This window comes from Trachypithecus francoisi, unplaced genomic scaffold, assembly GCF_009764315.1.
Source record: "Trachypithecus francoisi isolate TF-2019V2 unplaced genomic scaffold, Tfra_2.0 Lachesis_group21, whole genome shotgun sequence".
In the NCBI taxonomy this organism is placed as follows: Eukaryota; Metazoa; Chordata; class Mammalia; order Primates; family Cercopithecidae; genus Trachypithecus; species Trachypithecus francoisi.
Window position 1 is genome coordinate 47,365,167 of NW_022681467.1, and position 22,954 is coordinate 47,388,120.

The window sequence follows — 22,954 nt, forward strand, 5'->3', positions numbered from 1 at the left end:
ATGAAGTGGGTGGATCACTTGAGGCCAGGAGTTCAAAACCAGCATGGCCAACATGTTGAAATCCTGTCTCTACTAAAAATACAAAAAAGTTAGCCAGGCGTGGTGGCGCGTGCCTGTAATTGCACCTACTCGGGAGGCTGAGGCAGGAGAATCGCTTGAACTCGGGAGGCGGAGGTTGCAGTAAGCTGAAATCACGCCACTGCACTCCAGCCTAGATGACAGAGTGAGACTCCATCTCAAAAAAAAAAAAAAGAAAGAAAGAAAGAAAATACTCATTCAACAAATGATTACTGGGCATCTACTCTGTATAAACCTCTGGGAAGAACTAAAAAAGCCAGTAAGAATGCCTCCCACCCATAAGGATGGCTGCTATCAAAACAAAAACAAAAACAAGTATGATGAAGAGGTGGAGAATCTGGAGGCCCTGTGCACTGTTGCTGGGAACGTCAGATGTTGCAACAGCTATGGAAACAGCACGGCACTTCCTCAAAAAATTAATCAGAAAACTACCAAATAATCCAGTAATTCCACCTCCGGGTATACACCCAAAAGAACTGAAAGCAGGAACATGACGTGATCATCTGTCCACCCATGTACGTAGCAGAATTATTCACAACAGCCAAGAAGTGGAAGCAAGTCAAACAAGCATCAGTGGATGAATGGATAAACAAAGTGTGGTCTGTCCATGTAATGGAATATTACTTAGCCTTAAAAAAGAAGTTCTGACACAGGCTACGATACGGATGAACCTAGAAGAAGACATTATGCTCAGTGAAATACACCAGTCACAAAAAGACAAAAACTAAGTGATTCCACTTATAGGAGGAACTTAGAGTAGTTTAATTCATAGAGACAGAAAACAGAAAGATGCTCGCCAGGGGTTGGGCCAAGGCGGGAATGAAGTTACTGCTTAATGAGTCGAGAGTTCTAGTTTTGAAAGATGAAAAAAGTTCCAAAGATGAACATGGCTGATGCCTGCAGGACAAGGTCAGTGTACTTCATGCCACTGAACTGTGCACTTAAAAATGATTACGATGGTAGATTTTATGTTATGTGTCTTTTAGCGCAATTTTTTTAAAAGCAAACAAGAAGTCAACCTTAGGTGATAAGAAAGCCCAAAAGTGAAAGATCTGGGCAAAAACTACATTTCAAAGCAGCATATGTGAAGTGGCATAAGACAGGTACAAGCAGGGGGAGCAGCAGTCACTTCCAGAACAAAGAAGAAAGGAAGTAGACGGGGACTGGACAACAGGAAAGGCGACAGAGGGGGCAGGGGTGAAGCCCAGGAGGAGGAAGGGACAGGCCAAAGCGCAGTGTGGAATGGAAGTAAGTTCAGAAGCAGAAAGCCCCATCGAGCGGGGACAGGACGGAATGATACCCTGCACTGGCACAGGCGGGTCCCAAGAGGAAATGGCAGGGTGTGGCCCAGATCATGCAACAAGTTAAAGGCCAAGCTAACAATGGATGATTATGTCATATATACACCAGCTCACACATACATATGGCATGAGGACAGGAGGTTATATTATAGAGTTGTTTTTTTCTCAGTTGCTTTTCTTCTTCTTTTTTTTTTTTTTTTTGAGATGGAGTCTTGTTCTGTTGCCAGGTTGGAGTGCAATGGTGCAATCTCGTCTCACTGCAACCTCTGCCTCCCAGGTTCAAGTCATTCTCCTGCCTCAGCCTCCCGAGTAGCTGTGACTACAGGCGCATGCTACCACACCCAACTAATTTTTTTTTTTTTTTTTTTTTTTTTGAGACGGAGTCTCGCTCTGTCGCCCGGGCTGGAGTGCAGTGGCCAGATCTCAGCTCACTGCAAGCTCCGCCTCCCGGGTTCATGCCATTCTCCTGCCTCAGCTTCCCAAGTAGCTGGGACTACAGGCGCCCGCCACCTCGCCCGGCTAGTTTTTTGTATTTTTAGTAGAGATGGGTTTCACCGTGTTAGCCAGGATGGTCTCGATCTCCTGACCTCGTGATCCGCCCGTCTCGGCCTCCCAAAGTGCTGGGATTACAGGCTGGAGCCACCGCGCCGGCCAATTTTTTTTTTTTTTTTTTTTAATAGAGACAGTCTCGATCTCTTGACCTCGTGATCCACCCGCCTCAGCCTCCCAAAGTGCTGGGATTACAGGCCTGAGCCACCGCGTCTGGCCTACTTTTCTTCTTAATAGGAAGGTCATCTGCTACCGGGGGCTCCTGAGTTTTCATACTCGGCCAACTGCCTGCTGGTCAAAGATGAGGCTTTGCACAAAGAGAGCCAGGAGCAAACCCCAGTCCCCACATACCAGTTGTATGAATTTGGAGAAATCAATGACCCCTCTGTTCTGCCTCTGACCTGTGAAACAGCCACACCACCACTACATTTTAGGGGAGCAGTACACAGACACTGTGGGGCCCAGCTTCCAAGCTGCTGCACAGAGGGACACAGCTGACCTTGGATGGGCAACAGTGACCACAGGACCTGTGCTTAATCAGGGCATCCTGAGGCCACGGCTGCGGTCACCGCAGCCAGCTCTGTACCAGCACCTGGTTATTGGATCTGTTTCTTCTCCTCTCTTCCTTTTCCAGATTCTTCTTACTTCCTCTTCATTTTAACAAAATTATTTCAAACCGTACTGCCAATCCTGACGACGTGGCCCAGGTAGGCCCATTACTCCTGCAGGAGAAGGCAGCCCAGCCATGAAGGAGCCAGCTGAGCTAGAAGCAGGTGTCTTGTCTAAACTTTGCAGCTCTTGCCAGCAGCCTGTTGTGGCATGTCCCCACCCCAGTCATTTACAAGTCTCTTTGTACCCTGTCTTTACCTGACCTTTTAAAGGGTAGTAGGAATCACTGCCAGAAAAAAAGGAAGCAGGGATTGCCTTACTAGATAAATCTTACTTGATAACCAAGACACCCAATTATAAAGTGATAGATATACCAAAAAATGTCCAGAAATACTAAAAAGTGGGAAATGGATATATTGTGATAGCCACATGTCTTGGAATATTATGCAGATGCAAAAAAAGAATGAAACTACACTCCAAGGTGGGACATAGTAGCTCACACCTGTAATCCCAGCACTTTGGGAGGCTGAGGCAGGCGGATCACTTGAGGTCAGGAGTTCAAGACAAGGCTGACCAACCTGGTAAAACCCTATTTCTACTAAAAAAAAAAAAAAATTAGCTGGGCATGGTGGCACACACCTGTAATTTCAGCTACTCAGGAAGCTGAGGCAGGAGAATTGCTTGAACCCAGGAGGTGGAGGCTGCAATGAGCTGAGATCACACCATTGCACTCCAGCCTGGGGAACAAGATTGAAATTCCATCTCCATTTAAAAAAAAAAAAAAGTATACTCTAAATGTTGTTTGTTTTTGAGACAGAGTCTTGCTCTGTTACCAGACTGGAGTGCAGTGGCGCGATCTCAGCTCACTGCAACCTCCGCCTCCCAGATTCAAACTATTTCCCTGCCTCGGCCTCCCAAATAGCTAGGACTACAGGCACACACCACCAAGCCTGGATAATTTTTTGTATTTTAGTAGAGACAGGGTTTCACCATGTTGGCCAGGATGGTCTCGATCTCCTGACCTCGTGATCCACCCGCCTTGGCTTCCCAAAGTGCTGGGATTACAGGTGTGAGCCACCACGCCCAGCCTTCTCTAAATTTTTAATGAAATGAACTATCAACATTTAAAATTTGAGTGATTTCACATGAAAATCTGGATTTCTGGATGCTCTTTCAAAAACAATCAGATAGGCAAACTTGGCCAACAACGCCACTTGGCAACAAGGGTCAAGAGATGGTAGAGGCTACCAGCCACCACCCCTTCAGGCAGAGCCTGCACTCTTGCTAACTAACTAGGAGGCACTATATGCATACCGCCTCTGTGTATTCATAAGGCTCAGAGACACATTAAACGCAGAGTAGGGCCAGGCGTGGTGGCTCATGCCTGTAATCCCAGCACTGTGGGAGGCTAAGGCAGGCGGATCACCTGAGGTCAGGAGTTTGAGACCAGCCTGGCCAACAGGTGAAACCCCATTAATACAGAAATTAGCCAGGCGTGGTGGCTCACGACTGTAGTCCCAGCTACTCGGAGGCTGAGGCAGGATAATCACTTGAACCCGGGAGGCAGAGGTTGCAGTGAGCTGAGATGGTGCCACTGCACTCCAGCCTGGGCAACAGAATAAGATTCTGTCTCCAAAAAAAAAAATGGCCAGGTGCGGTGGCTCACACCTGTAATCCAAGCACTTTGGGAAGCCGAGGCAGGTGGATCACGAGGTCAGGAGATTGACGCCATCTTCGCTAACACGGTGAAACCCTGTCTCTACTAAAAATACAAAAAATTAGCTAGGTGGGGTGGTGGGCACCTGTAGTCCCAGTTACTCGGGAGGCTGAGGCAGGAGAATGGCGTGAACCCGGGATGCAGAGCTTGCAGTGAACCGAGATCGTGCCACTGCACTCCAGCCTGGGTGACAGAGCAAGACTCCATCAAAAAAAAAAAAAAAAAAGTGGAGGGTGAAAAAAACTGCAGAACAACGAATACAGTCTTATGCCATTTATGTGAAACCACATACCACAAACAAGTCTGCATTTGTATATTTATAAGTAAGTGCATTGAGAAACATCTGGAAAGACCACTATTGACTTCACATGACCCTTGATTCCCTCTGGGAAGAAGGTAGATCTGAGGTAAAGGCTGTGAGCAGGGCTTCTCACTTTTTCTTCCACAGCTTTCCATACAGTTGAACTATTCTTAACAAGAATATACTCATGTATTAATCAGGTCATCGTTTCATATAAATCTTTTTTTGTTTTTTTGAGACAGGGTCTCACTCTGTCGCCCAGCCTGGAGTGCAGGGGCACAATCTCGGCTCACTGCAACCTCCGCCTCCCAGGCTCAAGCCATCCTCCCACCTCAGCATCCCGAGTAGCTGGGATGATAGGTGTGCGCTACCAGGCCTGGTTACTTTTTGTATTTTTTGTAGAGATAGGGTTTCACCACATTGCCCAGGATGGTCTCAAGTGATCTGCCTGCCTCGGCCTCCCAAAATGCTGGGATTACAGGCGTGAGCCACTGCGCCCAGCTCATATAAATCTCATTATCTAAAATTGTGTTAAAATGCTGCTCCTCACAGAGACCACCCCCCAATAATCACACTAAGGCCGAGAGTTCCTTGACAACAAAGAAGATAGGATCTCATCTTTCTGTGAAATCCAGCCCAAGCCTGGACCCAACGAGAGGCAAAGCGAGCGTTTATTAAACTGTGTCATGCTTCTAAAGCACGCACCAAGTAACGCAATCCCATGCTGCGGAATCTGCGGCACCTTCACTTCCATGCCCCGCTAACCTGTCTCTAGAACAGATCTTTTAAATCGTTTTGAGGATCAGAATTCTGTCAGGTTAGCTACACCTCACAGGCATGACGGTGGCTGCCACAAATCCCCAGGGGCTCCTAGCCAGTAGTTAGAAACTCACTGTTCTAACATTCCTGGTTTAGGCCGGGCACCGTGGCTCATGCCAGTAACCACAGCACTTTGGGAGGCTGAGGCAGGTGGATCAACTGAGGCCAGGAGTTTGAGACCATCCTGGCCAACACCGCGAAACCCTGTCTCTACTAAAAATACAAATATTAGCCGGGCGTGGTGGCGGGCGCCTGTAATCCCAGCTACTCGGGAGGCTGAGGCAGGAAAATTGCTTGAACCCAAGAGGTGGAAGTTGCACTGAGCCGAGATCATGCCACTGTACTCCACCCTGGGCAACAGAGTAAGAGTCCGTCTCATAAATAAACAATAAAATAAAATTCCTGGTTTAAAATTAACAGTAATAATGGTGCTATTTCACTTTGTATTAGCCATGAAAAATCATTCATAGGGTGGCTACATTTCTTATTATGTCAGTCCCAAGACGTGGACCTATCCTCCTCCCTCAGGAGACACAGTAAGGAGTGGCTTCGATCCATGTGACGTGAGTACAGGGGAAGCTTCCGTGTTCCACTTCATCCTTCCAGACCACGGTGGGGCATGCCAGTCACCGAACATTTAAGTTACACTTGACCAACTACTACGGCCATCCTTTCAGCCAGGGCCTGCACCCCGTCATGCACACTGGGGATACGGCAGAGAATACAACAGGCAGAGCCCACCCGCAGAGACGCTGCCTGGAAGTGAGCGAAGTGGGGATGCAGGGAGAGGAGGGCAGAAAGAGCTTCTCCGATAAGGAGACTCGTGAGCAAAAGCTCAGTGGAGTGTGGAGATGACCTGCCAGGCAGACTCGCCAGAGATCAGAGGGCTCCCGGTGGAGGAAATGGCAACAGTAAACATCCAGGGACGGAATGACAGACCCGACAGGCTGGCAGGCAGAGGAGAGAAGGCCAGGCACTGAGGTCAGAGCCTCAGCAGAGAGACAAATGGGAAGGAGCTGAAGATGACAGCAAGCACCGCAGAACTGATTCTCAGTAAGATGAGAAATCTTTGGAGGGTTGTTTATTTTATGTTATGATTATTAATTTTATTAGACACAGGTCTCACTATGCTGCCCAGGCTGGAGTGCAGTTGCTATTCCCAGGGACAATGACAGCTCACTGGAGCATCGAACCCATGGGCTTAAGCAATCCTCCTGACTCAGCCTCTTGAGGAGCTGGGACTACAGGTGCATGCCGCCGAGCCTGGCCTACCTTTGTAGGTTTTGAGCAGAGCAGTGACATGCTCTGGCTTACCCTTTAAATTTTGGTGAGGCACCTTGGCAAGGCTCCTTACGGTTTTCAGCCTCCCACGGGAGAGCTCACTGCCTACGCTCAGGGTCTGCTTTTGGCCTGGCCACATCAGGGAAGCCAACTAGTCCCAGGGGCTCGCCAGGACCCCATGCTCCCCCACCAGCCCCCTTCACAGCTGCCATCCCATTCCTGGCCCCCGAGGTATCTGAGTTTGAGAACCCTGCTAAGACAGGTTGCCAGCATGGGCTTCTGCAGGGAAAGCTACTCACGGCGGCCGTGGGGAGCCTCTGCGTGCAGGCCACGGGAAGCCGCAGCTTCCAGTCCGTCTCCCCATCCAGCTGATCCGTCCGCAAGAAGCATGACCCTGTGGGAAGGAAGTCGGGTGCTGTCACCTGCACCTCAAGCACCCTTCCCTCGGCAGCTCTGGGCAGCATCTGCTCTGGTCCTTGTAAAAACAGCCAACCAATGGCCAGCGACCACAAGGGAAAATACATATCCTAACTCCCACTTCTTCCATAATAAGCTCTGGGATCAGAAAGCTCAGAGTTCAAATCCTCACTCCACCACTCTCTCTCAGTGAGATCCCAGGCTAGTTTCTTGGCCTTGTTAAGCTCCAGTGTCTGTAAAATGTGGAGAAACGTAGACCCCGCAATCTTGCTGTAGAGATTCAGTGGAGAGATAGAACGGGGACCAGCACAGGACGACCAGCATTCCTAGCTGTCTGGCCAGGCATCGCCAGCACCTTCTCAGGACCCAAACCACCTGAGTGCAGGTCCAGGCTCTGCCACATACTAGCTTTGTGCCCTGATAGTTGCCTATTCTCTCTGAGCCTCAGTTTCCTCGTCCGTAAAAGTGGAGATAGGGACAGTCCTGACCCTGCAGAGATGTTGTGACAAAGAGGTGATTCGTGCACAGAGCTCAGAACAGCACCGATCGATCCAGGCAAGCACGAGGTCATTACGGGCTGGCACATTTCAGAGGTGTATCTTTCCATCTGACATACAGATCCATGTAAGTAGTCAGCTGTACACTCCATCAGATACAGAACATACCCCATTCACGACACTGCAGTTCAGTCTTTGAGAACTATTAACGTAGAACACACATAATTTTGGTTTTTTCTTTTATTTTTTAAGAAAAAAAGAGCATGTCAGGGGCCCTGATAACTCCATAATGCTCTGTTTTCACTAAATAGGACACAAGAACGAATTTTGTGTCCTACAAAAAAAAAAAAAAACTACAAAGCCGTAGTTTTTCAAAGACTGTTTTAATCTAGTGCCTTTTACCTCCTGTCCTAATTACATATCAGTATACAATTTTACTTGTACTTTAATTCCATTCATAATGAAATACATTGCAGCATCCTCAAAGGAATACGAATGTAAATTTTTCACGTGTTCAGAAACCTCCAATCATGCCAGATAAGAGAAAAACAGCCTTATTTCCTCAGAACAGCTTAAATAACAAAAATTAAAACCAAGGCCATTTCGGCCAGTCGTGGTGGCTCACACCTGTAATTCCAGCACTTTGGGAGGCCGATGGATCACTTGAGGTCAGGAGTTCGAGACCAGCCTGGCCAACATGGTGAAACTCCATCCCTACTAAAAATATAAAAATTAGCCAGGCATGGTGGTGCACGGAGGCTGAGGCAGGAGAATAGCTTGAACCCAGGAGGCAGAGGTTGCAGTAAGCTGAGATCATAGCACTGCATTCCAGCCTGGGTGACAGAGCAAGACCCGGTCTCAAGAAAAAAAAAAAAAATTAAGGCAATTTCAGTAGACTGATAGGGTGGGCAGGCAATGGCAGCTGCCACCCTAGGCAACAACTGCAAGGAGTTAAAGGCCTTGTAGGAGACTTCAGAGATTCCCAGCCCGCAAACTCAGGCTACAATAAATAAATCAATAAGTGCTATGGGCAAGGTCCCCGACTCATGAACAAAGGGCAGAAAAGACACCCCCCTCTCCCCAGTTTCTATACTGCCCCCACTCATGACACATCTGCTGGTATCAGCTTAGAAGAGAGAGGATTTCTGTTTACTTCTACATGTTAGAGACACTTCCTCGTCCCAACTCCTGAGGCTGAACTTAACACAGCCCGGAGAGGAAACCCAAGGCCACTGTATGCGTGACTTTACCAGCTGTGAGTCAGCCGGTGTTCCACAAACTGTATTTTTTAATGACCAAAATCTATTGACTTTTAAACAGCAACAACACTGTTTAAAAAGAATGGTCTATTGAAAAAGATGCTTTTGATTTGCCTCCATGGCTCCAAAATGATAATCTACTTTGTGACATTTTCAAATGATTATTTTACCAAATTACCACTGAAAGGTTAATGGTTATTTTCCAAATTGATCTCAGATGTTTACCGTTTTTTTCTGATGTCCTCAGGAAGATCATGTCGGCAGGGACCCGCTGGTTCTGTGTTATGAAAAGAAAGACTGTTACTGTGAATGACTGACCATGTGCCGGGTGGGGGGAGGGAGGGTTTCCGCCCCTACCCCGACCCCTCCTTGGGTTTGGGGCGGGGGGTACTGAAACTCACAGCCTCTTTTAAGTTTCTGCCTTTGTCAAAGACAGATTTGGGGATTTATTTTGAATCTGAAAAATCTTGCACACTGCTGCTACTTTACTAATCCCCTATCAAAATCTTATCTTAGAAAGAGAGCTTCTAGTCTTCTGGCGAAATCAACCATTACCTCCCAAAATCCCGGAAGTCTGCCTCCCCAGCTGGCTCTCTTCCAGGCTGTCTGCTGAGACTCAAGACAGACCCTCCGCTCATGCTTTCTGCTTCTACCAACTTCCCAGCTTGATGTTTGGCTTTTAGTGGACTTTAATAAGGAAGGAAAGTAGTAAGAAGCAACAAAAGCCATTCTCAAAAACACTGGGGGAAGCGGGGGGAGCCAGCAGCCCCCATTTAATTATGAACAGAAAAGTATGTGATCACATAGAGAGGTTTGTGTGGTTCTTCTGAGCTACCACCCAAAAGAGTTTCACTTTACCTCCAAGCAGCTTTGAGTTCTTGGATTTAATCCTTTTAAAAGAGCATAGCTCAATTTCTACAGAAACAAGTTAAGACACAACCCTTTTCTAATCAAATATTATTCCAAGCCTCTCCAGAGCCACCCCCCAAAATCCAATACCTTCCAAATACACACTAGAAAAAGATATGAGTGTTTGCTAAAGTAACAAACACACTGACACAGCTATTTTTTAAAATGTATTTTTGGTCTTTTTACTGTTCTCAGGTTACACTTAACCCCTGCTCCCCATAAAATAAAAAACAAGCACAACGGTTAAGTCAGGAAATGCAAGCTAAAGTGGCTCAACAGGTAAATTTCATAAATATTTTAAGTGTCTATATAGTAATCAGACTTCTAGGAAAGATTTTATGATTTTTTTATCCCAAAATAATAAGCACATCAAACAGGAAATCAAAACTTGTACTTATGTTTGTAAGCAGGATTTCTGGCTTAACCAACACATACAAACCTTGAAAAAATATTTGCGTGTGTGTGTGTGTCTCACAGGAGATTTTTCTCCTGAGGCAAAGTTTTTGGATAGAATCCCAAAATGCATCATTCACTTTGTCTACCAGATACACAAATGACACGTTAGGACCCATGAAGTGGTATTCACACACAAGCTTCCAGATCCTGCTCACCTTTTCAACGATGATAAGGTCTCCAACTTGGATGTTAGAACTCTTCACCTTCACTGTGCCTGCAACGCAACAGGTTCAAGATACATCACCATCTTAATTCATTTCAATTCAACATGTCTTTACAGAGTGCCCAGCCTGCAAACACACAGCACACCCAGAAGTACACGCTCCCACCCACGGCTGCCACCGACTCCAGCACCATTATCTCCTGCCTCTCCAGGAAAGGGCTCAACCGCTGCAGAGGCCGCTGCAGAAATAAATGCCCACTTCACAGAGCACTGGAATAGCTTGAGCCCTTCATGAAAGATCATTTATTTGCCTTAAGAGTGACTTAGATGGAAAGTACTGGGGGAAAAAAGTCTTAATTTTCAGCACCACTTAACAGTGACTTCGATGCAAAGTACTGGGGGGAAAGTCTTAATTTTCAACACCACCAAAAAGAAAGAAGTTAATTAATTCCAAAGGACTGATTTACTTTTTAATTGATAATTGCTACATGCTTTGATTTATAGGATTATGATCAGACTGTATAATTTTGCTGGATGTTTAAGCAATAAAAGCTAACATTAAATGCTAATTCTGTGCTCAGCACTGTATAGACTTTGATGTTTCACTTAATCTTCACAACAGCCCTCAGAAGAAGGTAGTTCCATCCCCAGCTTTCAGATGAGGAAAGGAGACTCAGGATGTCCCCCTTCCCCCAAAGTCTCAGAGTTAGAACAGGCCAGTGCTGGGATTCACACCTGCATCTGACTCCAGAGTACAGAAGAAAAGCAGTGAGTTCCGTCCAACCCGAAAAACATGGCTGGGCCAGGCACAGTGGCTCACATCGGTAATACCAGGACTTTGGAAGGCCGAAGCAGGCAGATGGCTTGAGCCCAGGAGTTCAAAACCAGCCTGGCCACATGTCAAAACCCTGTCTCTACCAAAAATATAAAAATTAGCTGGATGTGGTGGTACATGCCTGTAGTCCCGGCTATTCGGGAGGCTGAGGTGTGGGAGGATCGCTTGTGCCCAGGAAATAGAGGCTGCAGTGAGCTGTGATCATGTCACTCCGGCCTGGGCAACAGTGAGACCCCGTCTCAAAAAATAAAAATAAAAATAAAAAAAAAACACGACTGAGGGCTGTGTCTTGGGGAACCAAGGATGAAAACAGTCCCCATATTCTCAGAGAGCGCCCAGCCTAGGAGAGGAGCTGACACAGTTATTCTGCAAAGAACCAGAGAGTCAATAGTTTAGGTCCTGTGGCCAAGAGCCATGTCTTCAACCCTCCCAACTAATGATCCCCCTAAAAAGGCTCATAGTCTTTTGTACATGTATATTTTACGTTTTAAAACATAAGAAACATCCTCAGCTCTCGGGCCATATAAAACCAAACGCAGAGCTGAACTGGGCCCACAGTCTTTGGTTGTCAAACCAAAAATCTGGCAGGCAAGACAGCCAGACAGATGCTGTTAGTGCAAAACAGCCTGCGAAACGCTGGCAGTGTACCCCGTGTACTGAGAGAGCGGGAAGGAGGGAAATTTCACCTCCTAATAAGTACCTAGAGCAGCGCCCAGTACACAGAAGGCACTTGATTATTCACTCAACACCCAGGCAGCATTTACTCAACATCTGCTGTATGGCAGGGGTTCTAAGGGCTGGGGATACACGAGACCCAATTCCAGTGGAGGGGAGGAGGCAATAAACAAATAATGGATGAAAGGGTTTAGAGAATCAGAGGGATGGCTGTCAACAAACTCTCTGTGGGAGAGTGAGTCCAGAATTAGACGAAGGACACTGTGTTTCCAATAACAGACGAAAGGCACCCTGAGATGTGAGAAAGTGGGACAGGTGAATAGCTAACAGCATGCACGCAGCCAAAGGCTAGAACTCTTTCAGTAAGACACGAAGCATCAGGAAAGCAGAGAACAGCAAGAGATGAAGGTGGAAGGGGCCAGTTGGGGCCAGGTGGCCCTGCATGCTGTGAGTGAGTCCAGAGAGGAAGAGAGAATTTATTCTGGTGATAGGTTAAATTCACATACAGGGAGCAACACCCCAAAATCTTTATGATACTGATATCTTGTAACAAGCCCATGTAACTTACAAATGTTCAGCTAAGAGAGAGATAAAAAGTAATTATAGCCTGGGCACCACAGTGGCTCACACCTGTAATCCCAGCACTCTGGGAGGCCAAGGCAGGTGGATCACCTGAGGTCAGAAGTTCGAGATCAGCCTGGCCAACATGGTGAAATCCTGTCTCTACTAAAAATACAAAAATTAGCCAGGCATGGTGGCAGGCACGTGTAATCTCAGCTACTGAGGCAGGAGAATCGCTTGAACCCGGAGGTGGAGGTTGCAGTGAGCCAAGATCTCACCCTTGCATTCCAGACAAAACTCCATCTCAAAAAAAAAAAAAAAAAAGCTTAAAGACATGAAATAATCCAAGTGCACAACTCTAGATTTTTAGTGTCTCACATATTTTACATTTTAACATAATTTAATATCATTCGTTTTTTAAGGATTTCACAACCATGGAGATTTTTCAGAGGATTCCAGTGTTTTCCTATTGAAACAACTCTCTTTAATCGGTTCCATAAGATTTGATTTTAACTAATTTTTATATGTCATTAAATCTTGTCATTAAACAATTAGTAGAATTGGCATCAAAAGGTCTGATACAAACATTACTGACTTCTTTTTTTTTTTTTTTTCTTAGACGGAGTCTCGCTCTGTCACCCAGGCTGGAGTGCAGTGGCATGATCTCGGCTTACTGCAACCTCCACCTCCCAAGTTCAAGCGATTCTTCTGCCTTCAGCCTCCTGAGTAGCTGCGACTACAGGAGCCCACCACCACGTCTGGCTAATTTTTGTAAGTTTTAGTGGAGACGGGGCTTCACCATATTGGCCAGGCTGTTCTCAAAGTCCTGACCTTGTGATTCACCCACCTCAGCCTCCCAAAGTGCTGGGATTACAGGCATGAGCCACCGTGCCCAGTCAACACTACTGACTTCTAGAAAGCACTCAACTAACGATAGTGAGCTGGACCAACCCTCGATTGCTGGTAAGACTTCTGGACTCTCCTAGTGTGAGTATCTCACCCTAAGTGAGCATCTAGCATCTAATGGTACCTCATTTTCATAAAATGTGATGCTAAACTCAATCCAATGACTGGAGCCCTGGCCTGCTAGAGAGAGACCCACTGGCCTCATTTCATTATGTCTTGGGCTTTGGTCAATATATTTACAGAGAGACTGGAAAACATCCAATTCGATGACTAGAAATGGGCCAGACGCAGTGACTCACACCTATAATCTCAGCACTTTGGGAGGCTGAGACAGGTGGATCGCTTGAGCCTATTAGTTCAAGACCAGCCTGGGCAACATGGCAAGACCCTATCCCTACAACAAACACAAAAAATTAGCCAGGTGTGGTGATGTGCGCCTGTAGTCCCAGCTACTTGGGAGACTGAGGTAGGAGGAATGCTTGAGCTCAGGCAACCAAGGCTGCTGTGAGCTGAGATTGTGCCACTGCACTGCAGCCTGGGCAAAAGAACAAGACCCTGCCTCAAAAAAAAAAAAAAGAGAGAGAGAGAGAGGGCCGGGCACAGTGGCTCACGCCTGTAATCCCAACACTCTGGGAGGCCGAGGTGGGCGGATCACCAGAGGTCAGGAGTTTGAGATCAGCCTGACCAACATGGAGAAACCCCATCTCTACTAAATACAAAATTAGCCGGATGTGGTAGCGCACGCCTATAATCCCAGCTACTCGGGAGGGCTGAGGCAGGAGCATTGCTTGAACCCAGAAGGTGGAGGCTGCAGTGAGTCCAGTTTGCACCACTGCACTCCAACCTGGGCAACAAGAGCAAAACTCCGTCTCAAAAAAGAAAAAAGAGAGAGAAAGAAAGAGGAAAATGGGTAAAGAGAGGGTCTCACTGGCAGTACAATTTCATGGCCTGAACCAATCTTCTTGCTCCACTAGGGGGCAAAAGGAAAAGCAGACACAGACACATCATTTTTCTGGGAGCTCAGGAAGGTATTACTTGAAGGAAGACCGTAAATTCAATGCGGCCCTCAGCGCCAATGAACTTTTCCTTCACTTGAGCTTGCCCCAACTTTCCCAAACATAAATGGACACATTGTCTTTGGTTTTATTACTAAAATGGATGTTGCTGGCCTGGCCCAAATGATCACACCTGGGTTCAGATCTTCAAGCTGTAGTCACAGGTTCCCTCTTAAAATCTGAAAGAGCATACATTTTCATTCTTATTAAATAACAATCACCTATGTACATGTGTGTATGTTAGCAGGACAGAGGACAAAATCAGGGAGATTCTCCTGAAAGAATCAGCAGGGCTTTCTCTGGCACATTTATTTTCCAAATTTTTCACATGAATTGTTTTTCCATTAAGCATAAGGTTGCTTTCCTAATAAGAAAAAATAATAATAATTAAAATTAGCTCCCATTTTTTAGTGACCAGACCCAGATTTTTCCCTTCTGCAAGTGAGTCCTGATTTATGATCCATTCATTTGAACTCTGCCTCTCTCTGTCCATCTGTTCTGCCTCAACAAAAACCCCTTTAATCCTCTGTGTTTGCAGAGCAGTTTCTGAGTAACCCCAGCAGGCCAATCCTTCACGCAAACACACCTACTGTACCCGACTGTCCGTCAGCCAACAGGGCTCTTGCTCCTCCTCTAAGGGAGGAAGCAGGAACCACACCATCGTGAGGTCACTTGGGTTTTTTAGCCACGGTCATTCATTAGCATTTCAGTGTTTTGGGGGGATGAGCCTCGGATCTGCAGCTTGAACAAACACAGATTCCCAGACTCTCCCCTTCTGTTGAGCCACTGCAGAGTGCTGTCAATTGGGACTTCTTGCCCCATGTTGCCTTTTCTTTTGGTGATCAAAAATATGTAGTTTGCCTGGGCACCGTAGCTCCCAATCCTAGCACTTTGGAAGGCTGAGGTGGGTGGATTGCTTGAGCCCAGGAGTTGGAGACCAGCCTGGGCAGCATGGCAAAACCCTGTCTCTATTTTTCCAAAAAGTTAATTAGGCCGGGCACAGTGGCTCACGCCTGTAATCCCAGCACTTTGGGAGGCCGAGGCAGGTGGATCATGAGGTCAGGCGTTCGAGATCAGCTGGCCAACATAGTGAAACCAAGTCTCTACCAAAAATACAAAAAATTAACCGGGCGTGGTGGCAGGCACCTGTAATCCCAGCTACTTGTGAGGCTGAGGCAGGAGAATCACTTGAACCTGGAAGGTGGAGGAGGTTGCAGTGAGCCAAGATCGTGCCACTGTACTCCAGTGCCACTGTACTCCGGGCGACAGTGCAAGACTCCATCTCCAAAAAAAAAAAAAAAAAGTTAAATTAAATATCTATATAGTTTGGGCCTTCATGCTGGGCATGGTATGTGTGTGCGTGTGCGTGTGTGTGCATGTAATGAGAGAAAATACAAAACCAGAATGAAAAGGAGAAAAAGCACCAAGAAAAGAGATTTAATAAAGCAGATACTGTTATTTACATTCCCGTATTTACTGGGAGTTTTCCACCAGCCAGGCCCTAGGCTTGGCTGTCAGTATTTGACTAAAACGTCCCTCTCTAAGGAGCTCTCAAGTTGATAGGGAGAAAGAGGAAGAGAAAAGAGAGACCAAAGCTAGAAGTGAGGAATCACTGGGCATTCAGTGGTTAGAACTGACTCCCAGAATGAAAAAATTGGTAAGGGTGTAGAAAGGGCTCAAAACACATGATTTCTAACCTCACATCAACCACCGTTCTGAGTCTTCTACATTGTTGCAAAAAAGGGGAAGAACAGGATACACAGAAGCAAACTGACAGAAAGGCTCCTATCTTCCTAAGAAAGTAACAGGAGAAAGAAAAAACAGCACATTGATAGCAATTATTACCAATCTCAAAAAAGGGCAGGAACTCTCCCTACAGTTGATCTGGCAGGGAAGAAAACGCCCTCCCAACGCGCCTCCGGCAGGCACACTTCCCAAGCGCTCCTTGGTTTTTTGTCATTGTTCTGTTTTGGTCTCATCTTCCCCAGAGACTCCTAAGATGGAACAAGGACCAATACACAGGGCTCCCAGCTTGGACGATGCTTCACCATTAATGTCTTAAAATTCTTTGTCAGTTTTTTTTTTTTTTAAACTCAAGATCTAACCATCTGATCTTAATAATTTTTGAACAAGCCCCCCCCCCCCACCCACCGCACCATTTTCACTTTTCACTGGGTCCCACAAATTATGTAGCTGGTCCAGAAGGCTAGTAAAAACTCCCAAGAATACCTTCTTTATAAAGTGCGCAGGAAAACCTGGCCCTGTCCTAAGAACCGAGGCCACAGAACTCTGAACTTTTCCTGTAACACCCCATCTCCAAAATTGAGGCTCTAAGATTTTTAAATGCATTCGCAGAAATTCTACAAAAGGTAAGAGATTTTTGCAAAAGTTAAGCAGAAAATTCTCTGCCTGCCACATCCTAAATCATTAAAAGTCTTCTAATAAATCTATCCCTTTCAGCTTTCGCCACTTCACCCAAGTCGTCTCTCAATCAGAGTTTATAACGGGGAACAAACTTCCAATTATTAGAGCTGTTTATTTCTGTAGCGATGGACCCCAAGCCTTTCATAAGCAAAACCTACTGAGCCCCAACCATGCCTTTCATGGATGACAGCCTCAGAATAAGAGCAGTTTGTCTACACTGCAGGGAGAAACCAGATGTTTCCCTTGAGTCGAAACAAGCAAATGACAATTCAGTCAAACTGCAGAACAGCCTACCAAAAATTTTTTTTAAAATAAATTCCAGGGCACTAGTATGTGTGGGCCTATTTTTTGACCCTGAACACCTCCAACTATACTTGTATTTTTCATTGTTCATGCAGGACATTGATTGCTTTTGTAGATCTCTAACAACAATCTCCATGCACTAACCCTGGTTAATGTATTACTCTTTAACTCACACTCTAATCTAACTGTGACAGTGATGAGTTGTAAATTCTGCTTCATGTGTACATTTCCTGGGGTTGACATTAAAACGCCTCTGCAGACCCAGCAGAGTTCAGAGGTTTAAAGTTGAAATTTTCATATTCAAATAGAGTTGTCTGCCTTCCCCAAAGCCAAAGAAAAGACTGTTATTTGAAAACAGGCAAAGAGTTGAAAGGATTATTATAAATAATCACCACCACTTCCTGGTGGCTTTTATTTAAATAGTGGGAACTTAAAAAAAAAAATAAAAAGGCTGCAGTTTAAATGTAACAAGTTTATACCCAATAGTGGCTTTTAAAATATGTAAATGCTCTTGCCGGTTTATGGTGCCCAGAAATGATGAAGCAGACAAACACCCTTACAGGGGGGAAATACCTTTTGGGAATAACAGTGCAATTTGCAAGTTTGAGTTTTTGGTGTTTGTTTTTTTTTTTAAATTAAACAATAGATCAGTTCACCAATTACTTGTAATAAAATGAAATTGAGTTCTTTGAAAGGAAAATCTGAACTTTGTGGATCTTAAATAACTTTATATATGAGCTGGGTACAGTGGCTCAGGCCTGTAAATCCCAGCACTTTGGGAGGCTGAGGCAGGTGGATCACCTGTGGTCGGGAGTTAGAGACCAGCCTGACTGACGTGCAGAAACATTGTCTCTACTAAAAATACAAAATTAGCCGGGCATGGTGGCGCATGCCTGTAATCCCAGCTATTCGGGAGGCTGAGGCAGGAAAATCGCTTGAACCTGGGAGGCGGAGGTTGCAGTCAGCTGAGATCGCACCATTACACTCTGGCCTGGGCAACAAGAGCGAAACTCCATCTCAAAAAAAAAAAACACTTTATATCTGCACCAGGCAGTATGAAAAAGTATTCGCCAAAATCTGTTATAAATAAGACTCACTCATAGCTGCTGATGCTCTCTTAGACAAGGGAAATTTGGGAATGGAGTTCTTTGTTAACTGAATTGTCTTTGAGGTCCTTAGTGAAGGATCTTTGCAGCAGCTTTGCTGCAGTAACATTGAAAAGTCTATCAATACAATTCTCTTCTTTAAAAAAAATCGTAATGCATATCTTAATGTTCTCCCATGTCTGGACAGAGTTTATACTTTGAAACATAAGTAGTACTTGTGTTTAGGAATATAGAGTTTCAATTTAGTTAATTATTAGCTAAACAACTCCCCCTTAATTAATGTACCTTTCCTACATTATTATACCTTCTGATTAACCCCAATGACATACAACTCCAAAAAAGAAAAACGTGCATTCTTAGGTCTTGAAATTTAAGTCACATTAATTGCAATCCTAGATAATGGTACATGGGTTTTGTGCTACACTGAAAAAATATATCCTCAAATGGATGTGAGATCCTTGAGGTTACAAGTGATTCTGTAAATGAGAAAGAGTGAGCAGAGGGCATCGCTGAACTATCTAGAAAGAACTGAAAAAGGAAAGATATCAGGTCGATTTTTTATACCACATATGTAGGAGAAAGCTGAAGATAAGCAAAAGAGCATAGACCTTTGGCTTATGACTTATGGTCAGCCTGCCCAGATGTCCCCAGCAGGAAAGAAGCATCAGCAATTGTGTTAAGTATGCCTCTGTTTGCACTTCTTTCAAGGCTAATTGTCTGCCTGCTTCATTTAGCCCTTGATCAGAAGTTAGTCTGGGAAAGCATTCCTGGTATGAACACCCATGGAATTCATCTTGTGAAAATGCAAATCCCATTTCCCTCACCACCTGTGATATTCAAGGCAACCCCCCACCCCCATTAAACTTTTGGTTTGGGGAAGGCAAGTACAAAGAGAAATAATTCCTTCACTAATTATTTTTTTCCAATCCAACCCAATTCTCCTGAGTAACAAAACTAAGTTTTGCTGGATCTGCTACATCTCCAAGATCCTCTCCTTTCTGGCTTTATTTCCAGTGCCACTGAATGCTATTAATTTAGGAAGACAGCTCTATAATTAAAACCATAAAAATTCATAAAGGTCTAAGAAATGCTCTTAAGTCTCTGATGTTTAAATGTGAATTTTGGCCGGGCGCGGTGGCTCAAGCCTGTAATCCCAGCACTTTGGGAGGCCGAGACGGGCGGATCACGAGGTCAGGAGATCGAGACCATCCTGGCTAATACGGTGAAACCCCGTCTCTACTAAAAAATGCAAAAAACTAGCCGGGCAACGAGGCGGGCGCCTGTAGTCCCAGCTACTCGGGAGGCTGAGGCAGGAGAATGACGTAAACCCGAGAGGCGGAGCTTGCAGTGAGCTGAGAACCGGCCACTGCACTCCAGCCTGGGCGGCAGAGCAAGACTCCGTCTCAGAAAAATAAAAAATAAAAAAAGTAAATGTGAATTTTAAGTAGGAGGAAAAGGATGCTTGTTTATCCAAAAGCACTACCCCATGTGGTTTTCACCAGTTTGTCCATCTGACAATGAAGAGCTAGATTGACATGTTTCTTTGGACTCAGAGATGTGTTTTTAAATGACTCAAATCTTAAAAGCACCTCCCAGCTACTCAGGAGACTGAGGCAGGAGAATGGCGTAAAACCCGGGAAGCAGAGCTTGCAGTGAGCTGAGATCTGGCCAGTGCACTCCAGCCCGGGAGACAGAGCGAGACTCCGTCTCAAAAAAAATAAAAAATAAAAAAAACAAAAAAATAAATAAAAGCACCTCTGTAGCACATGTATTAAGGCTGAACACTATAGCAACTGTTGAGATATTATATGCAAAAGTGCTGAGCTCAGCTTCTGGCACATAGTAGGTACCTTGATTTAAAGGCTAAGGTTTTACATGCAAACAAGCCTGCGTTCACATCCCAGCTCTGCCCTTTGCTAGCTCATCATCCCAGACAGGATGCTTTTCCTCTCTTTTGTTATAGGGGCCTTAGCCATGAACCTAGCAATGAGTGAGAGAAAGAAATTTTTTCCTTCCCTACATCCATACTCATAAAAGCTACCTTCACAGGGCTATCTAGAAGACTACAGACTAGGCTGGGCATGGTGGCTCATGCCTGTAATCCCTACACTTTGGGAAGCCAAGGCAGGAGGATCATTTGAGACCAGCCTGGGCAACTTCATCTCTACAAATAATTAAAAAGTTAGCCAGGCCGGGCGCGGTGGCTCAAGCCTGTAATCCCAGCACTTTGGGAGGCCGAGGCGGGCGGATCACAAGGTCAGGAGATCGAGACCATCCTGGCTAACACGGTGAAACCCCGTCTCTACTAAAAAATACAAAAAACTAGCCGGGCGAGGTGGCGGGCGCCTGTAGTCCCAGCTACTCGGGAGGCTGAGGCAGGAGAATGGCGTGAACCCGGGAGGCGGAGCTTGCAGTGAGCTGAGATCTGGCCAGTGCACTCCAGCTTGGGTGACAGAGTGAGACTCCGTCTCAAAAAAAAAAAAAAAGTTAGCCAAGTGTAGTGACCTGCAACTATGGTCCCAGTTACTTGGGAGGCTGACGTGAGTGAATCACTTAAGCCTGGGCATTAGAGACTGCAGTGAACTGTGACTGTGCCAGTGCACGCCAGCCTGGGTAACAGAGTGAGACCCCATCTCAAAAATAAAGAACAAGAAACTACAGATTAAACCTTATCTAGCACCTGGCTAGCTGATGGCAGGTAGCCTTTCTTCATTTTTTCTCCTGCTTCCTAATTTGAACAGCAGTTTTTCAAACAGCTCAGTGCCACCTTTTTCCTACAGCATGCCTGTACTGTATATGAATTCTTGAAACAAAGAGTCAACCCCTCCAGCGCCTCAGGTTATTACTGGCCTGTGTGGTCTTTTCTTCTGTTCTCCCAGGAGGGAGAGGCTCAGGAAACACAGCCTAATTGGGAACAGCAAGCTGGTGTTGGAACCTGCGTTCTGTAGCCTGCCACCCCAGCTGTCACAGGCTGCAGCCTTGCATTCGACTCGATGCTCTTTTTGGAGAACTCTTTACCATGGCATGCCATCTGGGTCCTGGCCTGAGTTCCATGTTCAGGAGGGTCCCGTACTTGCTTTAATGCCCTGCTGTTGCCAACTTGAGATGCTTAATAATTTCCGAATAAGGGTCCTACATGTTCACGTGCATTGGGTCCCACAAATCATGTAACCAGTCCTGCTCTCTTCCCTCCTCTAAGACTCAAGATGAAGGTCACCTCTTCTGGAAAGACATCACCAGATTCTCTGATGGACTCCATCACCCCTGGCTCATACCTCCATTAATCTACCCACTGACACTTAAGAAACGCCTGCTGCAATACCATCCACACTGGCCTCTCTCCACCATGCCAAGTCCCAAGGCACAATGCTGAGCTCTTCCCATGCAGGAGCTTCACTTACAGCAACCCTCTAAGGTAGGTGCCATTATGTTCCCTGATTTAGATTCATTTACTGAGAACTTAAAGGATCCACCCAGGTGGAAGCAGGACTCCCGAACCCTGGCAGAGCAAGCTTGGAACCACTACTTTCAACTCCCGGGAACGATGCTCAGAACCCAGAATGCAGTGGCCAGAAAGGGGACATTCCTTAAGAGGACCACCACACTCATGCCACTTGTTGTAATTATCTGTTTACAGGCCTGAATACCTCACTGGATTATGACTTCCTGGGACCCAGGGCTCTCATGGTCATCTCTGTGATGCAGAAACCTAGCATAGACTTGGTACATGGTGAAGTCTCGTGTGTGTGTGTGTGTGTGTGTGTGTGTGTGTGTGTGTGTGTAGTGTGTATTTTAGAGATGGAGTCTGGCTCTGTCCCCCAGTCTAGAGTACAGCAATGTGATCATGGCTCACTGCAGTGTTCAACTCCTGACCTCAAGCAATCCTCCTACCCCAGCCTCCTAAAGTGCTGGGATTACAGGCATGAGCCACTGTGCCCAACCAATTATTTCCTAAAATAATGACTAAAAGGTCATTTCCATGTGGATAGCTAATTTGATTATCAAAGTACTTCAAATACATCTTATTAAGCCATGGTAGTTGCATTGAAAATTAATCCAATTGATGTTATTCGACATACACCTTGACTGGGCACAGTGGCTCACATCTGTAATCCCAGCACTTTGGGAGGGTGAGGCGGGTGGATCACTTGAGCTCAAGAGTTCGAAACCAGCCTGGGCAACATGGCGAAACCCCATCTCTACAATTAAAAAAAAAAAAAAAAAGATAAACCTTGACTGAAATAAGATGATCTAAAATGTTGAAAACAACTAAAACAAAGCAACAGCAATAAAAAAAAAAACCTGTCATCCATTTTTTCTCCCAATAATGAGTTCCTATTAATGGGGATTTTAATTCAGCTGTTTAAAATAAAGTTACTGGCCAGGCATGGTGGCTCACACCTGTAATCCCAGACCTTTGGGAGGCCGAGTAGGTGGGTCACTTGACCAGTCTGGCCAATATGGCGAAACCTCGTCTCTATTAAAAATACAAAAATCAGCCAGGCATGGTGGCACACACCCGTAATCCCAGCTACTTGGGTGGCTGAGGCAAGGAGAACTGCTTGAATCCAGGAGGTGGAGGTTGCAGTGAGCTGAGATCACGCTATTGCACTCTAGCCTGGGCGGCAGATCAAGACTCCATCTCAATAAATAAACAAACAAATAAATAAAAAATAAATCTAGTTTTGAGGCCACATCCAACAAATACAAATGGAGGGACAGGATACAAAGTA

General features: G+C 45.7%; 1 protein-coding gene across 5 annotated transcripts in view; it reads right to left on the reverse strand.

The window, feature by feature from the left end:
* ATP9A (ATPase phospholipid transporting 9A (putative)) overlaps positions 1 to 22,954 on the reverse strand; it is a 174,827-nt gene that overhangs the window by 97,109 nt on the left and 54,764 nt on the right. For all 5 annotated transcript variants that reach the window (XR_004431320.1, XM_033186753.1, XM_033186756.1 and 2 more), the window contains exons 5-7: positions 10,349 to 10,407; positions 9,054 to 9,105; positions 6,955 to 7,049 (exon numbers count right to left, since the gene is read on the reverse strand). Coding sequence is in view for 4 of the 5 variants with exons in the window: in XM_033186753.1 (XP_033042644.1) it covers positions 6,955 to 7,049; positions 9,054 to 9,105; positions 10,349 to 10,407 (206 nt within the window). In the remaining variant the exon portion in view is untranslated. The remainder of the gene's footprint in view (positions 1 to 6,954; positions 7,050 to 9,053; positions 9,106 to 10,348; positions 10,408 to 22,954) is intronic.